Source organism: Lagopus muta, chromosome 17, assembly GCF_023343835.1.
Source record: "Lagopus muta isolate bLagMut1 chromosome 17, bLagMut1 primary, whole genome shotgun sequence".
In the NCBI taxonomy this organism is placed as follows: domain Eukaryota; kingdom Metazoa; phylum Chordata; class Aves; order Galliformes; family Phasianidae; genus Lagopus; species Lagopus muta.
Window position 1 is genome coordinate 12528267 of NC_064449.1, and position 27432 is coordinate 12555698.

The following is a 27432-nucleotide window of genomic DNA, read 5'->3' on the forward strand; positions in this document are numbered from 1 at the left end:
CACCGCTGCTTCCTCGGCAGTCCGTGAGAGAAAGGAAGCCCTACGTGTACAGCGTTGCCCCACCTCCCAGGTAGGGCCGTTCTCCGATAAAAAACTAGCTCTCATCACGACTCCCCAAAGTTGGGAAAAAAAACATGGAGTTGAAGTACAGTGAGCAGCGCCTAGCACATTCTGTGGCCTTCTTAGCAGGAAGCAGGGGGTAGGACGTGCTCCTCTACGCAGGAAGCTTGAACAAGTGATTTCTCTCATGAGTAACATGTGACCATGGAGACAGATGAAAATCTGAAGAAAAAACATGTTTCTCCAGTAAAAAAAAAAAAAAAAAAAGCAAAAAAAAAAGTCACATTATAACGACCAGGGCCCAGTACACAAATTGCCAGAACAAAATAGTGTACTGAGTTTTATTTCATACATGTCAAAAACCTTGCGACAAAGTTTTTATTACATTTTCTTTTATTACATTTTCTAGATTAAATATGTTCAGAAGCCTCTTTTTTAAAACACACAGAAGGAAAAAAATACATTCTTCATGTACATATTAAATACCACATAGCAGGCAGCATGTACAGCGCAAAGTAGGAACATAAGGTATCACCACTGTGGACAATTATCAGGTTTTTCTCCTGCAGTAAAGTTTGAGCAATTCAACATTACTGCTTCTAAAGAGAAATGCATGCCCTTCCTTCACTTCCATGTTATTTTGTGGGATCATGCAGGGAAGTTTCTTACTTTTTAAAGCTATTACAGAAATCTTTGCATCACATGAAAAATTATCGAACTCTACAACTTTACCTCTTTCACACATTCACGATTAGAGTACAGGTTGTTTTTTTTTTTTTTTTTTTTTTTTCTCCATTTTAAATAATGATTGCAGCCCAACTCCAAAAATCCAGGGAAAAAGATAAATAGAACCTGATAGAGAGAAAGTAATCAATCAGACTGATTGTTGTAGTGTCCAGGAAACAGGTACCCACATGTGCACAAACATACAAAAAAGTGGAAGATAGTAAGATGTGATTGACCATATCTTATTTATTAAAAGTCCAGAGAAAGCGCATTGGATTGCCTGCATCATGTCAGCAGTGAATCTTTAGCATCACTCAGTATGGGATGTCATTCTGGTAGTACTGAATCATATCATAGGTCCTACTCCTAGAGAAGAAAAGCAAAGCCAGAGGTAAATGATAAAGAAAAACCAAAACACTGCAACCACTGTCAGAAAAACCACCATCAAGATCCCACAGAAATAAAATATGAGTGAAGCACAAAAACTCTGTTTTCGCTGCACTCAGTTTTGCCAGCTTATGGGTTCACCTTTCCCTTAACTATAGAGGATGGGTTCACCTTTCCTTTAACTATAGAGAAAAGACATACATAAATGCCAAACCTATTGCTGAGGAAACAATTCTGGATGATCTTGATGATGAAAGTTGCAGCCTCCCGTTCGGTCATGTTGGGGCTGAATCTGTGTCTATATAGGAAAAACAACAACAGCACCACAAAAAATAGGAGTACAAATTAATGACGTTTCTTTTGAGCATGACACAAATATGTTTCTGCAAAAGCTCAGCCCCATGTTGATTTCATTTGCTGCAAGTACGTAGTTCTTTCAAGACAACATGTACATAATAATAATAATATTTTAAAAGCACTTGTCTTTATTCTTACAGTGGAGGCTGAGGCTGTGAACTTTTGACCAGCTGAGTGGTAACAGCAGGTCTCTCTAGACAGCCACTGCCTCTAAAATACCTTAATACCTAGCAATGACTGTGAGTTCTAGCCCATTATACTTCATGAATTTGTGTTTATTTTTAGGAAAATGTAGTTAAGTTATATATAGGAAATACTGACTGCAGAACTATTCTGGAGGCATTAGCCCGAAGGGCTGCTTAAAATGTATGTGTTTGCATACAAACGTCAAACGTGTTTGACATTACAACAGTCCCAGTTCAGTACTGCATCTGCCAAACAAATTTGAAGTTGCTGCTCCTCAGATTTCAACATCACTTCAGATAGAACACATTACCTCTCATTAACGCAGATCTTTTCTTTACGTTCTTGCTTTGGTAGTGCTAAGAACTTTAAGATAAAACATGTGCTCACATAGTCACTTAAAAACAGTTTGAACCTAATCTTATGAAAAGGCCTCTGAAAATCCTGCTTTGTGAGATACCTCCAAAAAAATCTTATGTTTCTATAACACTAAGAAATACAAGATATTTGAGTAGCATGACAACAACACTTGCTGCAGGAACTGTGACAATATACACGCTACAGAGAGCAAGCATTATGAATTCCAGTTCATATAGATGCTGGCTTACTTTAAAAGCTTGATTGTCTGCCCTCGGAAACATGGCAGCCCTGTATCCAGCATTAATGTAACAAGTGAGACTACAGCATCCATGTAAGGCCTAGAACAAAAAAAAGAGGACAAAAAGGTTACAGCACTTGAACTTCTGCAGCTTTAGTAGGTAAAGCAGGCAGGTTGAGAAGACTGAGGCTGGACTACTCAGTCCAGACTTTTCTGTAATTAAAACAACACATGTAATCGTCTCATATTTGTTGGCAGAGCTACATCATTGCTTGTGATCTCTTTAATTAAATTTCATTCCTTTATATTGGACTATCAGAGATTTAAAATGCTGCAAGATGAGGAGCCCTCGAGAAAGATTATATAAAGCAATACTTTGGGAAATAATACTACTTTGGCAACAGAAAGATCCACCAGTGCATCAAAAGTGATACTACAGTAATTAGGAATCAGAAGATAATCTGTTACTCTACTACATAATTGTCTGCTACATCAGCTCAGCTTCTCTTCTTCCTCCTCTCCTCCCACTCAGAGGAGCTCCCACTAAATCTATCACTACTCTGCTGCTGGAGTGACATTTCTGGCTTGACATAAAACTCCCTAGATTGCGCCACTTCAAGGAAGCAAATTGTGCTCAACTCCAAGACAGCCCCTTCTGGGGCTACTTGCTGAGTAAACTAATTCTGCAAGATAACATCAGTAATGTTCCACACTCATGATGATAGAACAATCCCTTATCTGGGCTCTGTCATACTGTCCTCCTAACTATATACAACATCCACTTCACATCCATTTCGTACTCATTCTCCATGTTAAAGCAAAACTTGCAATGCCAAGTGGGAGCCCAAGCGAGAGCAGCCACAGGAACTTCTTGTGGCTTACAAGCATTCATGCTGGACCCTCAGCTCCTCGTCATCTTCCTCCCTTGTCCTCCTCCTATGATTCTTGTTTGCTTGATGTAAAGCATAGTAAAGTTACAGATCTCTAACGTTACTGGCTGGCAATCATCGCTGAAAAGCACAGCTACAAAATCTCTAATATTTTACAAGAGAAATAGTAGCACTTTTTCCACATAATTAACTCTAGCTGAAATGGCGATTAATATGATTGTCTCAGTTGGGAAAACCAGGTTATGATTCTCCTGTAGCTTCTTGTTGCAAAGTTTTAATTAACAACATGCTAAATTGAAGAAAGATGATCACGTTTATAAATTGAATGTAATATATGATCTTCTCAAATGTCATGAGGTCAGAAAAAAACCACAAAGTTTGGCTACAAAATTTGTTTCATGCAGCAGTTTGACAGACTAAGACCCTCTACAGACTGCTGTTCATTATTATTTAACATCCCATCTGGTTTTTGTTGTGCAAACACTTCCACTTTTAAGCAGTTAATAATGCTTTACCTGACTGCCAGATAGCCTCTGACACACATCTCCATAAACCATTTGAATGGAGTTGCTTCCATTTTTCCTCCCATTATCATCACCATCTCATCAGTCAGCTTAATGTCAGGCTCCCAGCCCAGATTACCACCAGGTGAGCTCTCAAACATGAATCCAAAATCTGTACACAAAAGATAAGCTGCTTCAGACATTCTGGTGGTTAGTTGTGCTTTCTTCTGTCAAAGCTGACAGAAGAAAGGAGGGGTGCATTTCACACCATAATATCTATTTTCCTACCGGCATTTCAATTCCAAATGGAAAGAAAGCTTTGATAAAGTATAAAAACACCAACAAAAGAATTATTTAACATTAAACAATACTCAAGGATGATGACATCAGATAAATAGGCTAAAACATCTGCAGTTCTAGAAAAACAAAGCTAAAGCAGATGTTACAGCCTTATGCAATTATATGAATTTACTCATCAACTTTAGTTCACACCCAAGCAGTAAAGAAACGTGTATATGTGTATATGTATTCATACATCCATACATATTTGTATACGCTTGTATACGTATGAATACATATAATCCACAGATCTGTATTCCTTCCCGAAGCTGGTAAGACCTTGTAAAACTGAAATTACGCAGGAGCAGCTAACACAAACACACAACAATATTAAAACGTCGGGTAAAACGTCCCACGTATTTAAAAGCTGAAATCTGATTAATCTCAAATTGAAATTCTATTAGCAGTATTTTACAGCAGAAGGAAAAGATGACTATGACTGACCAATGTGAATGATGTGTCCCTTTTTGTCCAGCATGATGTTGCCATTATGCCTGTCTTTAATTTGGAGCAGAAAAAGGAGAAGACTATATGCAGCCATACTGCGGATGAAATTATAGCGAGCCTGTAAAAGCAAGAAGTCAAAGCAAATAAGAACACATAATTTAATAACTCACTCATCTCAGAAGCAGATACAGATGAACATTATTTTTCCTTTATTAATGATTAATTTGAATCTATGTTCAATAATACTGTCCACATATCTACAGCTGCAGTAATTTCTTTAGCTAGCTTTCTCATAGCTAAAAATGAACTGCCTACATCAGAAGCCAGGTACAGCATTGCAGTAGTAATTATCTAGTTATTTGTCATTATTTCTTATGGCTAGAACACTACTCAGTTGAAACCGTACTACGACTGCAAACTGATATTTTACCTTCTGGAATGCTAGAGTAGACTCATCTCCATATTGCCTTGTAAAGTAATCGTACATCCCAAAGTCCGTCTGCCTGCCCAGCTGGTCACGGGACGTACAGTCAGGAATGCATTCAATAACACCACACTGAAGGGAAGAAGAAAAACAGGTCTGTACAGCATACTCCCAACATACATTTTCTACGTGGCTCTTGGCAGTCACAGAGGTCTCCCAAGAGATTTGGGAAAGCCTTCACATCAACAAATACAGAATTTCTAGTATGTTCATTAAAAAAACAAAAAAAAAAACCAAAAAAAGCTACGCCCAATGTTTGAGAATTTCCATGCAACATAAGACACAAGCAATTTGTGATTTTCTACAGACTTGCACAAAGTTGTCCCAAAAATCAAGCAACAAACATGAATAACCACAAGCAGCAAGATTTCTGAGCCAAAAGCCTTAGAAAAGAAGAAAGTAGGAGAAGAACGACTGTGTCAATAGTACTCTAAGTATTTGGCGTGACGTGCATAGTATTTCTTTGCAGAAATGTTAACTTATGTGTGCAGGTAAAGATTACTTTTTGTTTTTAAATTAGGAACTGCTTTCTACAGCAATAGAGTTAACTGCTCACTTACCCCAGGAGCTGTGGCCACCACTCTATATGGAAACACAAAAAGATCCAAGCCTACCAGCTGAAATATATTCTTGAAGAGATCAATGATTTGTAAAGCTAACATGTCCTGTTATGTAAGAAAAAAATTGCACAAGAATTACAGGGGTTACAGATCACAAGTCAGATGACAGAAATGCTCTGAAGAGCTCTGAAATGAACATAACTTTCCCCAGAAGGTTGTGCATACACCGTGGCTCTGGGGAAAATCAAAAAAGGAAAAGTAAAGGATGCTCAAACGGGTAGCAAACAAAACCAAAGATTTAACTGCTGACAACCTTTCTATCGTTCTTTGATTAAGAGGAATACTAACAACTTCAGAGATAATAGCCATCATTCTCCTTCAATCAAAAAGGACCAAGCTTCAACGTACAAGACAGTACAAGATACCACCTTGGAAATTACTCTGACATTACCAACTGTTCAATTGAAAAATGAACTCTAAAAAGATTTGTACATCATGGCATTACGTGAACTAACTCATAAAAATGACATTTGTATCCAAGCCAAATTTTCCAGAATAATATAACACAATTCTCTCCCCTAGTCCATACCTAGTAGGGATTCTCAAAATTCCAAAGAAAAAGCATTTCCAAGCTAAAATTATTTCCTTCTTTTATATCGTCACCTACAAATTTGTTTTTATATAACTGCAAAGTGTAGTAGCTTTGTACCTGTCTGCAGTCATCACCCACTTTGAAGATAGCTGCTTGCCAACAGATTTTCTTACTGTCCACTCCTTCTTCTGCACTTTCATCAATGGAATCAGAACGACATCGCAGACCTGCACAAAGAATAAAAAGCAAAACTCAGATGCACACCTCAGTTAGTATTTTCATACCATGACAAGTGCCCTACACTCAAAACTACATTTTACACTGAAGTACCACTATAAGAACTTCTGTTTTGCAAGATGAATTTCCTAAGGCAGTTTCCTTTCTGTATTAGAGTTGGAAAGTATACATCAAAAATCTCTTCATGATTTACTTGATAAATGCACAAATTACACTAAGCTAGTCACTTAGATTACCCTGCAAAAAACCACAGAAAGGCAATTAATTTATATGTCAGTCTAAAGTAACTGCACATATTTTTTTCAGGATACTTCTGTGGCGTGCTTCCAGGGACTTAAAAAAAAAAAAAAAAAAAAGAAGAAAAACAGAAAAAAACCCAGAAGTTCTCAAAAATTTTCTTCTCTTTCCATTTTATGCATTTTTATTTTTGAGCTGAGCCACTGCAGATTAAGTTCAATATGGAAGCATTTCTTTAATGCAGCAGCACAGGTCACTAAAAGCAGGCAATTTTAAAGAAAGTGCTGACTCTTACTTAATAGCATCAGTGATTAAAACACATTCACTAACCTTCTTTTTCAAGCTCGCTAACTCCACATCGTTTCACTTTAAATTTGGCCAGGTAGGGTGCTTTTGCTGCACTACATTGTAATAAATAAAAAGATGATGAGTGCAAGTCAGCCAAATGAGGATTTACAGAAAGACTAAATATCATGAATTAACTTAATGGAAGAATAAAAGAGCACACTACCTCTGCATAGGGGTTCCTGATTTGTAATCAATGTCCAGAACAATAGCTTCAGGATTGCTGGGCAGGTAGCAGCCTGCAAAAAGGAGCAGAGAGTAAAGAAAAGATTTATTGGCCAGTGTGACAGTGATACTTGGAGAACAACTGTTCTTACTGTCTACAGCTTCATTACATACTTTTGAATTAAATGAATGCTAGACATAAACTGGAGGATACGGTCTATATGTCACAAAGAATGTAGAACCCTTCCCATTGGTCAATGATTTCCATTAATTTCCGGCATACAGTTTTGAACTAATACTGCAGAATCTTTACCATAGAAATGCACAGATAGGACTTCTCTTACAAGAGTTTCTAGCAAGAGGTAGCAGCATATTCCAGTGCACTGTTAGCAGAAGAAAAATGGTAGGAGAACTGAAACCTATCAGACAGAGGTCAAAGTGCATTTTAAAAGAAAGATTCAGATGGGGAAAATACGGTTAAAATATATGTCTATGTGTTTGTGTATATATATACATATACGTACAAATAAATGAAAGGACTTTGAGATAGTCAAGGTCATGTTTCAAGGGCATGTCTGAAGCAAGAAAAAGGAAAACGAAGGCAACTGGACGTGTTCTATTCTCAAGATAAAATTTTAAAGATATTTAATCTCTTTCAATAAAAGGTGGTCCAAAAGAAAACTGTTAACTTCCCCTCTTCAGATATACTTTGCTGTTTTTACCTGTGTTACCTAATTTGACTGTAAGCACTTTGGGGAAAACTTTGGTGCACAATATAGAAATTAACAGCTGGTAAAAATATTCAAATTGCTTCAAGAGAAACAATCAACTGTAAGAAGAACAGCAACCTTGTCACCAGCACCAGAACTGTGAGCAGCCACTTGCCAGACATTTAGCATTTACTTACAGAAAATTTTGCACTGACACTGAATGCAAAAAGACCACTACATTATGTGATGAAATCACTTCTTACCAGGCTGCACTTTCACCTCAGACAGAGCACTCAAACAAGCTTTTTTTCTTTCATCTCCTTTAGGAAACGGCCTAGGAAGATTAATAATATTTTATTTAACTATATTCTATATACTATTGTGTGTACTTCCCTGGTGTTCCGTTTCAAATTTATACAATGACAAAGATGTCTTACTGCACCACTGTCTTACTGAAGTCCTTGCTTTGTAGATACAACATTAACTGGATGTATAGGCAGCTGTCAAATCCAAACAGCATAAGAGCAGTGAATTAAATATGAAGATACTTCATGCAGAGAAATTTGCACATAAAGTACGCTTTTGTCAACAGTGTAACAGTATAGTTATGCCAATATAATTCTCCTTTGTGGAACTTACACCAGAATAAGAACACTGCTTTGGAAGTGGGATAAGCTAACTGAAAAAGGACAAGCCAACAAAATATCTATGCAATTACACACCTAATTTGTTCACATACTTCGCATGATTGCAGATGTCAACTGGATAATTGGTAACATGGTTAACAAGTAGTACATGCAATTACCCAATTTGCACAGGCACTTGTGTTAACCATCTATTGAAATCAGCCATGCAATTGCACACATTTGGCGTAGCACCACGGAACTGAAAGTTATTACTTATGCTCTATTTTTAAGCAGTACAGTAGATTACTGAAGCAGCAACATAACACTTACATAATCATAGATTATAAATTTACTCATTTATTCCATCTACAAAGCAAACAGTATCTCCTCTCTGTTGCCTTTACATGGGAAATGCATAAATCATGTCTGTTTTAAGTACCTAAGGTGCAAAATGAAACGCTTGCAAATACAGTTATTAACAGTTGCTTGATTATGATTCCATGCTAACAAAAAGTGGTTTGATTTCATCCTAAATTTCAAGGTATTCATGTCCGAGAGCCCTCTTTTAATTCATCCTGCTGGGTGAAAACACTGAAGACATGGAGCATTTGATAAGTTTCTGTGAAGCAAGTGTCCTTTAACCTAATGCCTTTATACTGCTGGTTTGCAAAGCTTCATTTTAAAGGAGGTATTTTCTAAGAAATATGTATTATACAGCTTTCGAACATTTTAACACACTTGAGAATGTTCTGAAAATATGCAATAAAACCACACGTACTGATTTTAGAGCTTGCGTGCTGGGCTGCTGCCACCCACTGGCAAGATTTATAAAAGTTAAATTGAGCATCTTGCAGTCAGCAAGACTTAAAGATCAACAATCTGCTAATTCTGACAGTGCATCTTTCACTGTAGCCACAATTTAGGTACAAAGGGAAAATACTTATGTATAAAAAAAACCAATTATTTGTATTTCACCACATGAGATCTCCTTGTGAAGGGGAAGAGTGTCACACAATTTTAGCAGAAGTTATTTACAAGTACTTCAGGTGTTTTTGTTGATTGGTTTTTCATCATGTTTCATTTTTATTTATTTAGAAGTCCACACAAAGTGTGGATAACATGTTAAAATATGCAAAAAAAAAAAAAAAAAATGACAGCCAGCCTGCCACACTTAAATGCAGGAGTACTGCTTTTCCTGAACCAAACTTTTCAGGAGAATGCTAAATGCTTAACCAAGAAGCCCAATTAACAATGTAGGTGACAAGACTGATAGAATTTCAAACTATGTAAGAAATCGGATTGTTTTTCCAACTCCAATCACATATTGGAGCGCTCTTCTATGGAACTTCATTTCCTATTACTAACCACAATGTCTTTATAAAAATCGAATTAAATCTCAAGTTTACAATCATCTGCTTCCAGAATAAGAAGCAACAGCTGGTTAAGACAGAACTGCCAATTTCAAGCACAGAGATTAAGCCAGATATAAATTACCTCTAAGAGTCAAAGTAAAATGAGACCTTTCATCCTACTATGACTGTTAAGTTACACTTAAAAAAGAAAAAAATCAACTTCTTATCATATAAGTAATTAACTCTCTTTCACTGAAGATACTCTTTCAATACGACTAAAAGCAACTTAGCCTATTAACTGTGACACTGTTAATTTCCAGAAGTGCACCCACAAAAAAGCACAATTTCTGTGGTGTAACACTTACTTGATAATGGCTGAAACATTAGTGATTTTATTAAAGAAATCAAATTCCCGCTGGTAGAATTCCTTGGCTGGGCCAGATAATGAGCCAGTTATCTCCTCTACTAGCTGCTCTAGAAGTTCCCCAATGTCAGCTACACATGAAAAAGAAAACATCTGTGTTAGAAGCTTATTTCAGAAAGCTAAGTGATACATGTGATGGGTACAAAAAAAAAGTAGCAATGCAAACATTGCTGCATCTCTTTTGTCAGGTAGAATACTTCAACAGAACATGCCCTCTCTCTCTACAAACTGAAGTAGTTTCCAGCTTAAAGGATTCCCTCCTGTCAGGAGAAAGGAAGGAGATTCAGCCTCAACTGAGGCAAGAAAGGGGCTAAACTATATTATATTTCAAAGAACTCACGATCTTTTTGGTGTCCTTCTTCATCCAGGTAGATATTGGTTTTCATGTTCCAGATGAATTGGTGAGCCAAGAGCTGGGATTTGGCAGCTGCCCACAAGATGTATTCTCTAACATAACCCATCTGCAATTATAGCCAGTCCAATAAGAAAAAATCATTACAAATCAAGCAGACTCAACATTACTCATACTAACAGTGATTCTTAAAAGTCAAAAATATTTAACGGATGGAAAGAAGACTGCTGCAATCTCAATCATGTTGCTAAAAGGCTTCTGAAGAATGATTCTGTACTCTAAAAGGTAAGGAATTGACCTAACACGTTTTAGCTTTACTACTGACATATTCCATCACTAGCTTTGCACATCTGTGCTATTTTCTCCATGTTCCACATGGTTTTCAAATTTCCTTAAAATCTAGGTAGCTCATACTAGGTATGCAAACCAGAGGAAATGCAGTGGAACTACTGGTATTGCCTGGCACCACTAAATGCTCCTGTATTATCAGAAATGCACATACTATCTTATGGACTGCACATTTGGTGTAAAGAACTAAGTGCTTGCACAGTTCCACAGAAATTTTCTAGGCAATAAGAACAAACTTAGAAAAGAAGTTGAAGTGTACAAATGAATTCTACTCATCCCAGGGAGGGCATAAAAGAGCGCATCCAAAGCAAGACAGTGTCTAAAGGCATTTGTCTTTTATGTATTAGTTATACCATAACAATAAGCAGCACTATTTTAAGCTTAAATTTTGTCTGCTTAGCAGTTTTAAAGTCTAAAAGCCGTTTCCAAAGTTTGCTTGGTTAATGTGCAGCTGCTTCATATTCTCACCTTATCATACCGCAGTGCCTGCACAATCTGTGGAATGTAGAATAAAATGGCATCCTGAAAAAGATGTCGGAGTTTTTATTGTTATTGTTTTAGTATTCAAGAGGAGAAGACAGGTCACATACACAGTGAAAAGTTTCCTTCAGTTATGTGATAGAATAAAATTGCAAATACCGCCCCCTCTTTACTTTAAACTGCATATGTGCTCTCTCTTTTAATACAAGCATTTTTCTGCCCCGTTCAACTTCAAAAGTATTAACGATAATGTCTTTTATAGTCCTCATGCAAGTCTGACTAGTATTAAAAGTTCTCTGCTGAAAGGAGAATTTGGTAGTGTTTGAGGGGAGCACTGAAGAATTCAAGTTCGTGCAATTTATGACCAAATAATGACCAGGTACACAAGCCAGTAATATGTTGGACAGTCAACTTTTTCATCCCAGTCTCTTCATGCTCTCCAACTGGGTGTGCCCATTTTGCACACATATCTTTCAACAGTGCTAAAATTAAGCCTGTTGCCACAATGACTATGGTTGCGACTATGCCAAAACTCACCGGAGGAAAAGACCGCAGGACTTTAACTCCATACTGAGCTGTTAGAGGATGAGGTGGATACATGCTTGAAAAATAGGAAAGGCCAGTTGGTGGATCTGTTGGTGCCCAGCACAGAACATGACTGAGCTCAGGTGCATCAGCATCAATTGTATGCCAGGTAACCAAGTACTGAAAAAACAGGTCAGACCACATTAACAGCTTACAGCACCCAGTAATATCTAGGAAATGCACATCAGATAGTAATGCTATAATCTAGCTTATTAAAGCAGGGCAAGAAAAAACATGCTATATTTTATAGAACCACAACTATTTTATATTCTTTGGAAATCTAACGATTGGAATCATTCCACTTTCTAGATCACTACATGAAGTTAATGAGGTCAAATTACTAAAAGCATGGTAGAGAAGTACGGGGAAAAATAAGAACAGATGAGTTAAAAAAAAAAAGTGCAGCTTTCTTGTCTGTTTTAGAGGTGATGTACAGAATGCTTTACTGTGGATGAACATAACAAGCCTCTTCCATTTTAAGAGGCTTAGCATCTCAAGAGAGCGGGTTAAGCTTAAAATAACTTCAGCAGCAATGCTCACCATGACTTGGTCCTACGGTCTTTCTATGCATTATTCAAAAGGAGCAGAAATAGCAGGTGTACTGCAATTTATGAGCTCTGAGAAATTCCGTGTACAGTGAGAGCACACTTGGGAGCAAGCAAGCATTAACTTGCCACCTACTTTTATTCCTGTGATTTTTGCCTCAGCATCTTATTTCCACAGCTGTTTTGTCATTCTCTCCTACAGAAATACACTTAGCATTAAAACATACACTGTTCATACACTACAGCTAAGGCTGTATTTCCAGTATAACTGAACTAAATAGCCATTTTGGGGCCCTGTACATAAATATTCATTAGTACCTTTATTGCTTCAGGAACATCACTAACAGCTCCTGGGTCCAACCGAACCAGACGAGTTACTTCTGTTCCAATAGCTTCAGTGTTCTTAAATCTACATATAACCAGGAATACAATAACCTTATCATAAAACTTTGAAAGCCACTTCTATTTACACCAAGATGAAAGCAGCAAAGGGCAGGAAAGTAAATGCTCAACAAACAAATAGTCCAATCATCAAACAGTACATGCTGAGGGAACAATATGCTGTCAAAGAGAGGATTCAGGTTTAGGAACAACTGGTCCTCATCCAGTGCTTTTGTACTAATGGCTAGCATTTTAGCCCATAATTGAATTATTGGTTGAAATATAATGTCTGAGATTCTACAGAAAGCTTCACACAAACTACCACTGTTTTGCAAAAACTATCACTATTATAAGGAGGAAAGGATTTCCTTTCCCTTTCAAAGCCAACTATGCTAATTCTCCTGCTAGGAGAATTGCTTTTTAAAGTACAAGCCAATATACAGCTAGAACACTTAATTCAAAGATACTTCTAGAACTGTTTAAATGCTATGCCTGCTAACGGTTTAAACACTACTAATAAAACGAACATAATTTCTGCTGAACAAAACACTGTCTACATGTTAACATCAAACAGATGGAAGGGATAGAAATTGGACTCTGATAGATATCGAGCCAAGTTAATATATTTTTAAGTAATCCACTTTTTATTTGAAATGTCTCAACCAGCTATGAAGGTATACAAGGAGGCTGTAAGCAAGAGCAAGTACCATCAATAGTTATTGTGCCTGTATTCACTCAACTTCTAAGAAAGGCAGCAGGAATTACATCAGCTTTTTCTTTTGAAATTTCTCACCGGGTAGGCAGCTGTACAGCAAGGTGAGGAGAGATGCTCCAAGCTAGATTCACATTATCTTTCCATTGCTTCTCACTAAGACTGATATACTTCGATCTCCAGTTTGCCACACTGCTCTCCCCAGTTTGATCCAGCTCTAATTCAGGGGAGGAGAGTGGATTGTACCATGTGATTAAGCGTTCAATTTCAGTAGCCTGAGAGAAACAAGGAAAAAAAAAAAACCAACATTCTGTTGAAGTAAAAATACTTCTACTTCACTCTCTCATGGTACTTTAGTCAATACATCATGCAAAAACAACTGTCTTCAAAACTCATACTGCTTCCCTACAAACTCACCAGCAACGAGAGCAGTAACGTCCTTCGCTTCATGTAGTACTTGTGTAGCTGCGTACCTCTGTTAGTCTTCTTAGACATTCCTCAAATAAAGGTTAAAAACATTTTCAGTGTTTTATTATTCAGTATGTTAGTCTATTTTTAAACTGTCCACACCTTGCAACTTACACATTTAAGAATTGAATCACCATAAGACAATTGTAAATTTACATTTGAATGATCTTAGAAAGTCAGCAATGCAGCTACTCATGGTGCTTGCTTTAAGTGGCATAATTTGGATTTTTTTTTGCTGTTTTTTATGCCCCCACAATTTGGCATTGATAATCAAATACCCTGCCAGGAGAACGCTAGCCTAATGTTGAATATTGCCTGGAGACAACATCAACATATAAAATATACTGCAAAGTTGGATATAGTCAGCTGGTTACAGTTTAAAAGATACCTGATTTTTTAGATATGGTTGACATGCCACTGGACAGAGGGTAAGTATTTATCCATCCTTGCGTAGCCTGCTGCCGAGACCCAACATTGATGTCCAGGTTGCTCCTGGTGTCTTGATTATCTAACAACAGAACACAGATCTGATATAGAATGTAACCAAATAAAAAAAAAAATGGGCTTTTGAAACTGCAGATGAAGGATCTCACCAGGTGGCACAAGTTGGCTTGCTGTGAGATACTTTTTGTCTGAGAACATCGCTGTCCAAAACTTGATCAATATGCTGATGTCCTCACGAAGCCTCTTTTCCCCCTGCGTAGGGAACTTCGATGGCCAACTCAAGAAAATCATACAAAGAATGTTGAATGTATTAAAAAAAGCAAACAAAAGCAAACAAACAAACAAACATTTTTTTTTCCCCTCCTTTTGACCACAGTCTAAAAGAGATGAGACCAAATGTTATACTGTATTTTATTCTTATTTCTTCATTCTGTCTGCCTGAAGCTTTCCATTATAATTGAGAATTAAGGTGGTAGCCTGTCAGCATCTTGGATTCATTTGAAATTTAATATTATGATTTAATGTTATGGCTTCCTCACATTGTCAGACAGTCCTATTACTACGTTATGTCCTGCTGTGTTCATGTCAAATCTTGGGTGCTTGTACTCTCAAAATGATTTCTGAAAACAATATTTCAGCCACATGTTCTATAATAGCAGTTCTGTACATCTAACATCTAGGTACCGTTTTGAGCACTGAATGAACTCCAAAAAAAGAACAGAAAGAAAAAGAAAACAACTGCAACATTCCTGAAGATAATACATTAAAAACCACATATACTAAAAACAAAATACAAATTCTGTCTAAAAATCAAGATGGTTTATGAGCCACAAAGAATCACAAACAAAAGCCTTCATTAGAATGAACAAAGAAAAGGAAAGGAAGTTAATTTGCTAGAGAAAAACAGCTTGTGCTTTGAACTTGTTTTTGAACTTGAATTTGTTAGGAAATGTTACACATGCACATTCAGTGAGTAGTAGCAAATAAGACAGTACCTGAAATAATCAAAGGCAGTTGAATAAATCTTCTCTCTCAAAACATTTCGAATAGTTGCATTTGGAACCACATCAGCATGCAGCAAAGACAACCCCAATGTCAGCAACCTAATACATTCAAGAGAATGAAAACCCTGATGTTCCCAAAACAATGATTAAAGCAACACCATACAAACCATAATAAAAGCAATACTATATCTATAATTCTGTTCAACTTGTTGAGAAGTGCCTGTTTCAGAGCTCTCAGAACATTCTTTTATCATCAGCCTGTTCCTAAAGCTGTGATGACTGAACCACACAAAGTTGAAGCCTTCAAGTCACAAAAGAGAAACTGATTGATAGAGCAGAATTATTGCTAACTGATACACAGAATTGATTCCTGATGCCAATGATTCACTATATAAAATTATCGCAAAGTTTTCTGAAGCACCAGAACTGACTTTCAAAATAAAGTTAATACTTCTACTTTGAAAACAGAACTTAAACTCTGCATAATTCCAGGATTTTTAAAGAATTTTCACCACTTGAAGCCAATGACAAAATAAACAGTTTGCACTTAGTTATTTCGTCCCATATCTCATAACCATGCTACTGCGACCAAGGAAAAGAAACCCTGCTCACTTGAAACGGGGTCCAATTGCTGCCACATGCCGATTCAAACTGCCCTTTGCCCCTCCAATGTTCAAGGAAAGAGATCTCTGGAGCAGGCTGGAGAAGATCTCTATTTGGTCAGAACTGCAGTACTTGGCTATTTCAAATCTCTGCACCAGAAACTGAGAAAGAGACAGAGATGCTATGCATCCTTCAATTTTATTTTCAATCTTAAAATCAAACAAACCAGTTTCTTCTGTTTCAGACACTTTCATAACCATCACGCTCCTGTAAAAAGAGCATGTCTCTGAGCTTTGAGACAGAGGGACTACCATCATGATTCCACTAGCTCTCCAAATCACAAGAACAAACAGTACAGAATAGCTTAATAACAGCACTGTTCCAACATCATCATAGGGGGGACATTCCAGAAATACACACCTCTATCCAGATGTAATGTGGAGTGACTTCTGGCGGACAAGGTCTTGGCTGGCTTTCCTCTGAGGCTGCTAAAGGATCTGCTTCTTTCTGCTCAGCAGAAAACAAGCCAACTTTCTGCTCTACTGTCATTTGCCAGGCTCCTGCCATTTCCCGCATGAACTGCAAAAGCAAGATTATAAGATTGAAAAGCATCTTCTTGTATGGAAAGCACAATATTTCTCCACAAGGTACACAACAACAACAACAGACTACTTCTGTTCTGAAGTTCAGTTAATAACAGAAATACCAAGGGCAACAGCAGACAAGTGCTGTATTTTGTTGAGGATGCCAAACTATCAGTAGCACATGGTGCTGTCCTTTTTCTGCTAAAAGTTACTACACCCTGCCATAGGATTATAACTTTTACAAGTCTATCTTTTACGCAAGGGAATAATGCCAAGTACCAGAGGCACTAAATGATGAGCAGAGATATTAATGACTGTTTTAAAATATCATTCTATAAACTGCAGTAGTTCAGGATCTAATTCATGAGAAACACAGGTACCTCAAGCAGCAAAGTAAGTTGTCTAGCTGAGATCCTAACAGCCTTTATTTGCTTTATCATCCCTGCTGCTAAGAAGCATCCATTTCCCACAGTCCACGTAGTGAGGGTGTTCAGATTCCCAACAATACATCAAGAGAAACTTCCTGGCAGGTTAAAGTGTTTAACAATGCATTTACTATTCTTATTTTACATGGATTCAGAACAACTGTGAATCTCTCCATATATTCTTCTTTCCCTTCCCGCTTGCAGGGACAGAGAAAGAGTACTTAAATTGCTTCCTACCGGCACTTCTATTCCATTCTTGGCAGCAAGCAGCCACTCCCAGCAAGCAATTGCTGTTTCCATACCATGTTCGTTGAACATTTGCAAAGGTCCCCAGCACAGATGATGAAGAAGCTGGGGATCACAGTCTGAAAGCAAACATTCAAACACATTTCCACAGCAGAATAAATAAGAGCATAATCGGCATAAAAACAGCTGATAAGAAGGTTCAAGTTTAAGAGCATTTTCCCCAATACAAGCCAACTGACAACAGTTTCACTTCAAGTTGATGCATACAGAGTTAGTATGCAGATACCTTCTGTGTTTACTACATGTGGCATTCACATCCAGAACGCAGAAGTCCACTCGGTATTCATTACCTTTGCTGCTTATTAATAGCGCAGTCAACTTAAACATGGCCTGCGTGTAGAATTCAGTCTGGCCTGATTCAAGAGCATTGTTCAGCTCTTTGACCATCAGTTTATTCAGGTCAGATGTTCGTCCTGTAGCATTTGAGAACTGAATCATTCCAGACACCTGAAAAATATAATGAGGCTTTAAATAAAAAACAATATTTCTAGGAGTCTAGTATGGTACTGGTCATATGCTGAGTAAGGAAACTCAATACAAACAGATCTCTTTTAATTGTATTTTGCCAATGCACCTTAGCTTTGCCTGTAATTTAAGAATTTGATACAAGATGAAGTGGCCTTCTTCGATGTAGTGACGGTATTGGTGGACAATAGAAAGATGATCGATGTCATTTTCCTGGACTCAAGCAAGGCCTTCGACATGGTCCATCACTAAATCCTTATCTCCAAATTGGAAAGATGTGGATTTGATGGGTGGACCACCTGGTGGATAAGAAGTTATTTGAAAGGCTGCAGACAAAGGGCAGTGATCAATGGTTCTGTGTCCAGATGAAGGCTGGTAATGAGTATTGTCTCCCAGGAGTCTGTCTTGGGACCAGTGCTCTTTAACATCTTTATTAGTGATATCAGTGATGGAATTGAGTGAGGAACCCTCAGCAAGTTTGCTGATGACACCAAGCTGAGTGGTGCGGTTGACACAGTGGAAGGAAGGGGTGCCATTCAGAGGGACCTCAACAGGTTGAAAAGGTGGGCCGGGGTGAACTTAAATGAGGTTCAACACACAAAACCTTGCACTTTGCTACTAGGACTGGAGGAATCCCAGGCATCCTTACAGACTAGGAGCAGCCTTTGAGAGCAGCCCTGTGGAGAAGGACCTGGGGGTGCTGGGGGATGAAGAACTTAACGTGAGCCAGCAGTGTGCTTTTGCACCTTGGAAAGCAAATGGTATCCTGGGCTCCAACAGAAGAGGGGGGGCCAGCAGCGACAGGGAGGTGATTGTCCCCCTCTACTTGGCTCTTGTGAGGCCCTGTCTGGAGTACTGTGTCCAGGTCTGGAATCCCCAGTACAAGAAAGACAGGGAGCTGTTGGAGAGGGTCCAGAGGAGAGCCACAGAGATGATGAGAGGCTGGAGCACCTCCCCTGCGAAGACAGGCTGAGGGAGCTGGGCTTGTTCAGGCTGGAGAAAAGAAGGCTGCGGGGTGACCTCATTGCAGCCTTTCAGAACCTAAAGGGAGCCTACAAACAGGAGGGCGAATTAACTCTTTGAAAGGGTAGATAACTGCAGGACAAATTGAAGGAGGTAGGATTTAGGTCGGATGTCAGGGGGAAGCTCTTTACTATGAGAGTGGTGAGGTGATGGATCAGGCTACTTAGAGAGGTTGTTGATGTCCTGCCCATCCCTGGGGGTGTTCAAGGCCAGGTTGGATGGGGCCTTGGGCAGCCTGGTCTAGTATTAAATGGGGAGGTTGGTGGCCCTGCATGTGGCAGGAGGTGGTTGGAGCTTCATGATCCTTGAGGTCCCTTGCAACCCTGGCCATTCTGTGATTCTGTGATCAAATGCAAAAAAGCTACTTAATAACCTAGGAAAATTATACTCTTCTGTCTTGAAGGAATTTAACTTTAGAGTCCATGCTTAAAAGAACCTAAAAATCACAGAATAACGTAGGCTGGAAATCAGAATGTCCTGACACCAGACCTGGTGAACACTCCACACACTGTCTAAAAGTGTGTACTTACCTCCCCTGCATAGCGGTTACGCAAATTAAGAGAAGCCATGAAGTTGGAATAGTCCTTCTTCACACAAGTAGGTCTTTCAGTTAGCTGAGTTGCCTATGACCAAATCATATACAGCTATTTATATTGTTCACATCTAGTCAATAATCTTTTTTCCTTTCACACCTTTATCTACATTTTAAGCTTAGTTTCCTTAGTGCTTATAATCAGAATAGTATCAGGACTACGAGATACAAAAATACCACAATGGATACACATGAAACAAGCAACATGTGCATTGGTTACATGTTTACAGTTAGAAATTTTTCAAAATTTACACGCATGAACTTTTTGAAAGATAAAAAAGCATGAAAAACGTAATGAAATTCTATAATCTGACAGTCTTCTGTCACTCGATCCTTATATTTTTTTCCACGCAGTTCATGTAGACAAGTCGATCAAAACAAGTCGTGTGAACATGAAGAAGCCTTTTCTATTATTTCCTTTGTAGTTTTAAAGTTTCTTCCAGCACATTCTTGATTCTAAGTTTTTTAACTTTCCCTCTTCACAGAACTATGTCACAGCATTCCTACACCCTGCAGGAATTCTTTATCCTATCTACATGTAGTGACTAGTATTAGCTAGAAGGATGACAGTAAAGAGGGAATGCAAAAGAAAATCCTGCTAAAGCTTGGAATGAGGAAAGTTTCAGAGCTGCTGCTAGAAAACAAGCTGGCTGATTACAGAACAGATTCTACAGATTTCTTCAAGAATCAAACATATTTAAGACAAACATAAAACTGAATGAAATATGCAATGTGAAAGCATATGTTAAGTGAACCTACAATGCATTAGAGCAAATGAGCATTCTATTCTAAAAAGCATTTCAGCGTTACATAAAGATTTTATTTTCAAACTAACAAATATCATCCCTAAGTGTTTCTTCAGAAGAAATAGATACAGTTTTACTTTCTTTGCTTGTTAGCAGCCTACTTCTTAGTAACTCATGCAACTGACTGGAAGATACTCTGACTTGAGATGGAAAGAAATGAGACATCTGAGTAATTTTCATAAGTTATGTCAAATATGATTTAGAGGCTCTGTATTATCTGTCTAAACTTCACGTCATAAAATTAACATGACTGCTACACAAACAAGCAAATACTCACGCCCAAAGTGGTGTTTTCTCTGTTGTACCCAGCAAAGTGAAGAACACTTTCTGTAGCCATAGCCAGTCCTGTGTGCTGGGACAATCCTGATACCCAGTTCTGATGTTTGTTTAGGTACTCCTGAGGCATCAAAAAACATTTGTTAGAAAACTACTGTGCTTTTCAAAACAAGGCAGCTCACAGGCTAACACAGTATAACTGAAGAAAGCTTAATTTCAGATGTATGAGAGGACAAGTAGACTACCTCTTGTAGGTACTGCTCGCCAGCAAAAAGAAGCCTCATCCTAAATTTGCAAAGAGAAGGAGTTGTTTCATTTTGTAAAATGATTACGTGAACAAGGTAACACTTCAAATCTGAGATTCTTTTTAAATGGAATCAGTTTTCACAAAAAACCCCACAAAATAAAGTGCTTTGGATCAGTCTTGAGCCATCCCAGAAATTCTGTTTACGCTTCTGGATAGTCATAAAATTGGTCTAATCTGGATTGCATGCCTTCTTCTGCTATTTAACAAAAAGAGAACTCCATCATACTGTAGTGAGACTTCTTGTTTACATAAAGTGTTTTATTTATTAATACATCATAAAAAGTTTTTGCTAAGTTGACAGTGGTTTTTTTGTTTGTTTGTTTTTACCACTTTCTACAGAGCTCTAACATATGCAAGTATCTACTACATCCATGCTTAGTTAACATCTACAGTTTGCCATAGATTCATATGCAATGTTTTTATTTCTTTAACTGAAAAATAAACAGCAAGAATGAAAAAAACATGCTCCCAAGAAATAAGACTTATAACCTAACTATTCATTTCAGTCCAGCTGGTATTTTAAGCTACCTAATCTTTGGTAGACAGAATTATAACAAATTTTTATCTCTGAATTAAGTCTGGAATGACCAACTGTTTTCAAACCTGTCATGTTAAAGATACTCAAGTTTAGATCAAAACAACCAACAATTCTAGTTGTTCTCTGCAATACAATAAGGAAAATTTTAGTGAGACAAAATTTAAAACGAAGTTTGAACAGTCTGAGAAAGTAAAGAAAACAACACAACTTAATTCTAATTTTGAAGATTTACGATGATCAAAATCTCTCACAGGAACAGGCTCATTACCTGTAGATGAGATTTTGTAACAGAAGGAGCCCACTTCATTGCCTCTTGCAGAATCATCCCACAGCGTGCAGCAAAGTCTTTGACTATACTCTAGAATAACAAAGCAACAACAATGGATTACAGGATATTGAACAAGAAGCACTGGTTTTAATGGTGTAATAAGTAACATGGGTACTAAGATGTGTCAGATAGTAATAGAGAACTTTACCCACAGATTTATTGTCCTTTTAAAGTAGCTCAGAGTAACTCACATCTGAGACAAAGAAAATCGAGTGCTACCTACCTCTCTGGCTTCATGTGTGTCAGGGACAGTTATTCTATATGGAGCATCAGGAATGTCATAGTATGGTTGGTCCTTGTGAATATCCTAATCAAAAACAATAATCAGTTCTCAAAATAAAATACATAATCACTTAACTTGAATATTATAGACATCACTCTTCCTAAATAACTGCCCCCGGAGTAAATCTGAACAGATCTAAGAGATGGTTTTTATTCCAGTAAGGTTTTCAGTACATTTAACTACAGAATTCCAAAAATCTTCTGAAAATTCAGCATGAAAATAAAACTTAAAGTATTTCCATCCTTAAAAATATCAGTAGGTAGCAACTGAAATATTACAGATCAGTAATAGGCACTAAATACAAAAAATACACTGGAAATTGTACATGCTGACAACCTTCATCATTCAAAAACAAAACAAAACAAAGCATCAACAAATTTCTATGCAAAATGAGATAGTTAAACTATCCCAAATTGGTTAATACTGTTTCCTTTACTACAAAATTTGATTTTCTGAGTATCTGATAACTTGCAAGGACAATGAAATGCCATATAACGGCAAAACAAAGCAAAACGTTCAGTTCTATAGAAGTTAAAAAAAAAAAAAAAAAAAAAAAAAGGAAACATGCATCTTGTATTCCTAATAACATCATTGCATCATTATAAGAGAAACTTACTGCACTAAGAGACAGTGATAATGTCTGCAGAATGTCAAGCATAGTCTTCAGCACAGTCCCGCTCCACAGCAAGTGAGGAAATCTACAGCAAGACAGGATTGGAAGGAAATTATTTTATCAAGAAATGGAGCTCCTCATAGCATGCTAGGTGAACTCATACTCTATAGAAATCACAAAGTTTGCCTCGGCTCACAACTAGCTGGCTCAATACATGCTTGAAATCTCTCTGAAAAGCAAGTTCAGTAAAGCTATTCCATCAAAAAAGATGGAATATTTTCTGCAGTTACTTCATGGGCGCTTTGCTTCATCCATGGGAATGCTAAGCAGAGACAATTTAAGAGACTGGATTAAAAATACTGTTGCCTGTTATTTTACAAGGTGATGTTTCAGAAGTATCAGCCACCAAATCCACATCTGTTTTCCTTAATTGTGAGTATTCACAAAGCAGTCAATGTGAAAAGAACAGCAGAGTAAAATCTATACTCACTTGTCTACCAGACCAGATAAGTACTTGTCTGCAACTCTCCTGATCCTCTTGTGAATGTGGTTAAAATTCACCAGTAAGAACTGTGCGTGTCGCTCCAGCTCTTCTTCATTCTCCTTGGTTTTAGGCTAAAACACATGCCAGAGAAGTATGAAGCCAAGCACATTCTCTTAAAATGAATAAGAACTTCCACATTAATTTTAAAGTTCAGAGGCCGTGTTACCTACTTTATCAGCCATCATTGTCAGGAAAGCTTCAAACACCTTATCAGCAACAGCTATTACACACTGCATCATTCCTGAAGAATTGAGAGAAGTTACAGGTTTGATAAGAACTGAGCTTTCATTATGCTTAACAGTTAAAAAGCATTCGTGTTCACCAAGCCAGCATTGAGCCAAGCTGTTTCAAAACTAAGACAGAATATTTGGCAAGGACAAAACAACAAGCAATCTTGTGAATGAGATTCCTTTTTTGTTGTAATTGCTGGATTTGGTTTAATTTTGCACGCCTATAGATAATTTCCATGCATCTCATCTTAGTAAACTTACCAGATTTGTCTTTCTGAATTGCTTTATCCTCAAAATAGCAAAACATGACTTGGAAGCGATCTTGATCAGTTGAACGCAGTACCCTAGGAGAGGAAGAGTTTTGCATGCTTCTTTTCCTCTTTTATTTAAACATCATCAACACAAAACGACATACTCTAACAATACATTATGTTACCACATAATCATAGTAATGATTCATTCCATTGTAACTTTAAGTTTCTAATAAATGCGATACTTCCATTTGTTTCTACATTCAACTAAGTGGACCCTAATGTTAGCGGAAAAAAAAGATGTCTGCCATCAAGAGAACAACTTCCACACCTTAGGAATAGGAAACCTGATGATAATGCACTTACAAAAGCATCGCAAACAAACAAATCTAAAAAATATACTATCTTTGACATTTCTATAGGTTTTGTCTGTGTTGAATTTGTATAATGGAAATATCACTTAGCAAAAAAAAAAAAAGTTTCTAAAAATACAGCCAATATGTTTTTGATAAAAACCGTATGTATTGTCAGCTATTATCAAAGTAAAAATAGGATGGGGAAGTTTTTACCTACTTTCCTTACTACTAGACTTTCACCTCAGCTTTCAGCTACACAATGTTTTGCATAGCAGCAATGAATACATGTCTACAGAAATAAAATACATGAATTCACTAAGTCACATTAGTACAAGCTAACACACACTACTGAGGCAAAAAAAAAACACTCACTACAAAAAAAACCAACAACAAAACACATTTTCACAGCATCTACATTACATTAATCTCACAGAACAGACTATTTTTCAGATATTTTAATCCTTCTGCAATGCAAGGATGGGACTCTGTGCAGGAGATACGTTATATTTGTAAGACGTTCCCATGAAGAATCCTGTTGTCCATCTTCTGTTAATTCCTATACAGAGGAGCTCTCCTTTTTGTGGCTCTGCTATATTATCACATCCTTTTACCTACCATGATTTCTGTACAGATGAATTCTTAGTCTCAGAATCTTCAGTACAGATATTTTGATTCAATTTACTGATTCTCATTTGCCACAGTGTCTGGCAAATCTGACTTAAACATAAATTTAAAAAAAAAAATCATCAGAAGAACGGTACATATGTATATACCTCATGTACTCCAGACGGTAAACAGAAAGGAGATAAGTAGACATGGCAAAGTCCAACTTATTGATCAAAGCTGACACTTCTGGAGGAGGATCCAAGAGATTTATTATGGTACTCCGCAGTTCGTTTAATTCAGCCTAGAGATGAATACATGCAGTTATGTGAAGTGGGAGGGCTATATTAGTTTGTGTTCTGAAAATATTCACTTTTAGCTATTAGTCTTTTTAATGTTCACAAATAATATGCCAGGATACCTCTGTATGCAGACTAGGACCAGCATGCTCTAACACAGCAAGTCAGATTCCTAGTATGCAGAATTAAACAGAATTTGGAGTCAAGCTCCTTGCTAAAATGACTACTGTGTATGGGAACTGCTGAGTCACGGCCTGAACCTCTGATTGATCACCTGAGGTGAGCCATGAGTCAGCCAGAGGAGCACAGGTGAAGGCAATTCACCTGTGCTGCCGGAAGGGGTGGAGCCAGGCTCCACCCCTCCTGGACCTATTTAAGAGCTGGCTACCAGAGGGGAAGGATCTCTTCTGGAGATCCTCCTCTTTGATATCTTCTAGTGAGCTCAACCCAAGGGTAAGCTCTTCTACTTATTCTCTTTTTTGATCTCTGTTTGCTGTGCCTTACTCTTTTGATTATATTGCAATTATAACATCTTGGTTATACATATTGCAATTATAACATCTTGGTTATACACTTGGCGAGCCAGGCAGGCTGAATATTCTAAAATTAACATGTCTTTCCTGTGGAATTTCTATAAATGGGTCAAGGGGGAGAACAATACTCCCCTAGAGAAAATGATTCCAGGGCAGATCCCAGGGTTTGAGGGATCGCCCTATTACGAGTTAGCTGCCATCATTGAAAAATGGGGTCCCTTACGTGTTATGGGCAATCTCTCCCCATATCGCATGGCAGACTATTTTCAAGGACTTGGCAAGGACATTCTCATCACCAAAGAAAGACAATTGGCTGCTTCCATGGTGGCATGGCCACTATTAACCGCTTTAAATCATGCGGACTCAAGAAATAATACTTTAGAAACCGAAAATCAACTTTTGAAAGATCGCATTGAAAAGTTAGAGCACGAACTTGGCGTTTTAACGGGGAAGAAGCCAATTCTACATCTTCCTGTAAGCCAAATTCGTAATATTTCAATAAATGATGACCAGGCTCCTGAATCAACAGACTTCGTTGATCAGGACAACAAGAAATCCAAATCAGACCTTGAATGTCCAATTCAAACTGATCCATTGGAGGTCCGTCCTGTGATAACCCAAAAAACAAAAAAAGTACAGGACAGACCGGCAGGGGTGCCACCTGATCAATGGCCCCCTGCCCACACTCATTTACATGTGACAGCTCGGCCATACACAGCAACAGAATTAATGGATTTAGTACAACGATTTCGGCAGAAGCCCAGAGAAAGTGTGCCGGCTTGGTTATTGAGACTGTGGGATTCTGGGGCAGAAAGTGTCGTGGTGAATGGCCCAGAAATATCTAAGTTGGCCACCATGACTGTCCATCCTGCTCTTAGGCAAAGGTTATACGTGGGCAATCAATATCGTGATGAAAACCATTCCATACTGGAATGGTTAATGGCGGCCTGCCGTATGGTATGGCCAAATAAATCAGACATACCGTTACATACAGGTATGTGGTCCTCCATGGAGGACCTTCAGAACTATATCCGTGAACTGGGTGTAAGAGAGGCCATCTATGAAGATACATTTGATGGCCCTGATATGGTTAAATTTTCAGCAGGGATGAGAGATTTAATTCTACAACAAGCTCCCTCCCATCTGTACGGTACCTTAGTTTCAATATTAAATCCCCTTGTAGCATCAGAAGCCGTAGTCCAGCAGGTTGCCCAGTTAGTTGCCGATTTGGGAGAAACAGAACGCCTGCGGACTAGGCGCAATATTCGGTTTTTGGAGGAAGCAGAGGTCCTGCCGGTAAATAAAACCAGAATGCCGGCTACTCGAGCTCCTCGATCGGGACCCATAAGGGTATCCCGAAAACAAATGTTTAATGATTTAATTCGGGCTGGGGTCCAATTTGCTAAGATCGACCGCCAGCCCAATCACGTCCTTCTCCAGCTCTGGAGACAACTAAAGGACAATCAAAAATTCCAGAGCTACCCTAAGAAATCCAGGGTAAGAGCTATAGAAAGGGTTCCAACAACAACATGGAACCTAGAAGATTTTATTGTTCCAAACAGGAAAAAGAAGCCACCTCAGGTGTCTCGGGCCACAATGCCTGAGCCATCAGAAGCAAAAGAACTGGCCCTAGCACAATTCATGCAGTGACAAGGGGTGTTAGTCCCCGTAGGGCCTCCAGACGGGACCGGAGGCCCTATGTAGAATTAACAATTTATTGGTCCCGAAAAAATATTCAGAGAGTTATGGCATTAGTGGATACTGGAGCAGAAACATCAATTATCTATGGAGATCCAGGAAAATTTCATGGCGACAGAGTGATGATTGGTGGTTTTGGGGGACAGACTATTCCTGTCACCCAAACATGGTTAAAATTGGGGGTTGGGCGTCTCCCACCCCGGGAGTACAAGGTGTCTATTGCCCCAG

At 38.1% G+C, this 27432-nt stretch overlaps 1 protein-coding gene across 3 annotated transcripts in view; it reads right to left on the reverse strand.

The window, feature by feature from the left end:
• Positions 1 to 823: 823 nt before the first annotated feature.
• The window catches only part of PI4KA (phosphatidylinositol 4-kinase alpha), a 63319-nt gene continuing 36710 nt past the window's right edge, over positions 824 to 27432 (reverse strand). For all 3 annotated transcript variants that reach the window (XM_048963666.1, XM_048963665.1, XM_048963667.1), the window contains exons 22-55: positions 24845 to 24978; positions 23726 to 23808; positions 23405 to 23475; positions 23181 to 23305; positions 22694 to 22775; positions 22018 to 22101; positions 21735 to 21824; positions 20623 to 20742; positions 19478 to 19570; positions 17750 to 17906; positions 17391 to 17518; positions 16565 to 16723; positions 16154 to 16305; positions 15533 to 15640; positions 14687 to 14814; positions 14482 to 14601; positions 14043 to 14122; positions 13707 to 13900; positions 12851 to 12941; positions 11940 to 12107; positions 11391 to 11444; positions 10563 to 10683; positions 10164 to 10293; positions 8084 to 8154; positions 7112 to 7184; positions 6931 to 7001; positions 6244 to 6353; positions 5535 to 5639; positions 4921 to 5046; positions 4488 to 4608; positions 3717 to 3876; positions 2322 to 2411; positions 1388 to 1471; positions 824 to 1152 (exon numbers count right to left, since the gene is read on the reverse strand). In XM_048963666.1, coding sequence (XP_048819623.1) covers positions 1101 to 1152; positions 1388 to 1471; positions 2322 to 2411; positions 3717 to 3876; positions 4488 to 4608; positions 4921 to 5046; positions 5535 to 5639; positions 6244 to 6353; positions 6931 to 7001; positions 7112 to 7184; positions 8084 to 8154; positions 10164 to 10293; positions 10563 to 10683; positions 11391 to 11444; positions 11940 to 12107; positions 12851 to 12941; positions 13707 to 13900; positions 14043 to 14122; positions 14482 to 14601; positions 14687 to 14814; positions 15533 to 15640; positions 16154 to 16305; positions 16565 to 16723; positions 17391 to 17518; positions 17750 to 17906; positions 19478 to 19570; positions 20623 to 20742; positions 21735 to 21824; positions 22018 to 22101; positions 22694 to 22775; positions 23181 to 23305; positions 23405 to 23475; positions 23726 to 23808; positions 24845 to 24978 — 3735 coding nt within the window. In that variant the 3' untranslated portion in view covers positions 824 to 1100. The remainder of the gene's footprint in view (positions 1153 to 1387; positions 1472 to 2321; positions 2412 to 3716; positions 3877 to 4487; positions 4609 to 4920; positions 5047 to 5534; positions 5640 to 6243; positions 6354 to 6930; positions 7002 to 7111; positions 7185 to 8083; positions 8155 to 10163; positions 10294 to 10562; positions 10684 to 11390; positions 11445 to 11939; positions 12108 to 12850; positions 12942 to 13706; positions 13901 to 14042; positions 14123 to 14481; positions 14602 to 14686; positions 14815 to 15532; positions 15641 to 16153; positions 16306 to 16564; positions 16724 to 17390; positions 17519 to 17749; positions 17907 to 19477; positions 19571 to 20622; positions 20743 to 21734; positions 21825 to 22017; positions 22102 to 22693; positions 22776 to 23180; positions 23306 to 23404; positions 23476 to 23725; positions 23809 to 24844; positions 24979 to 27432) is intronic.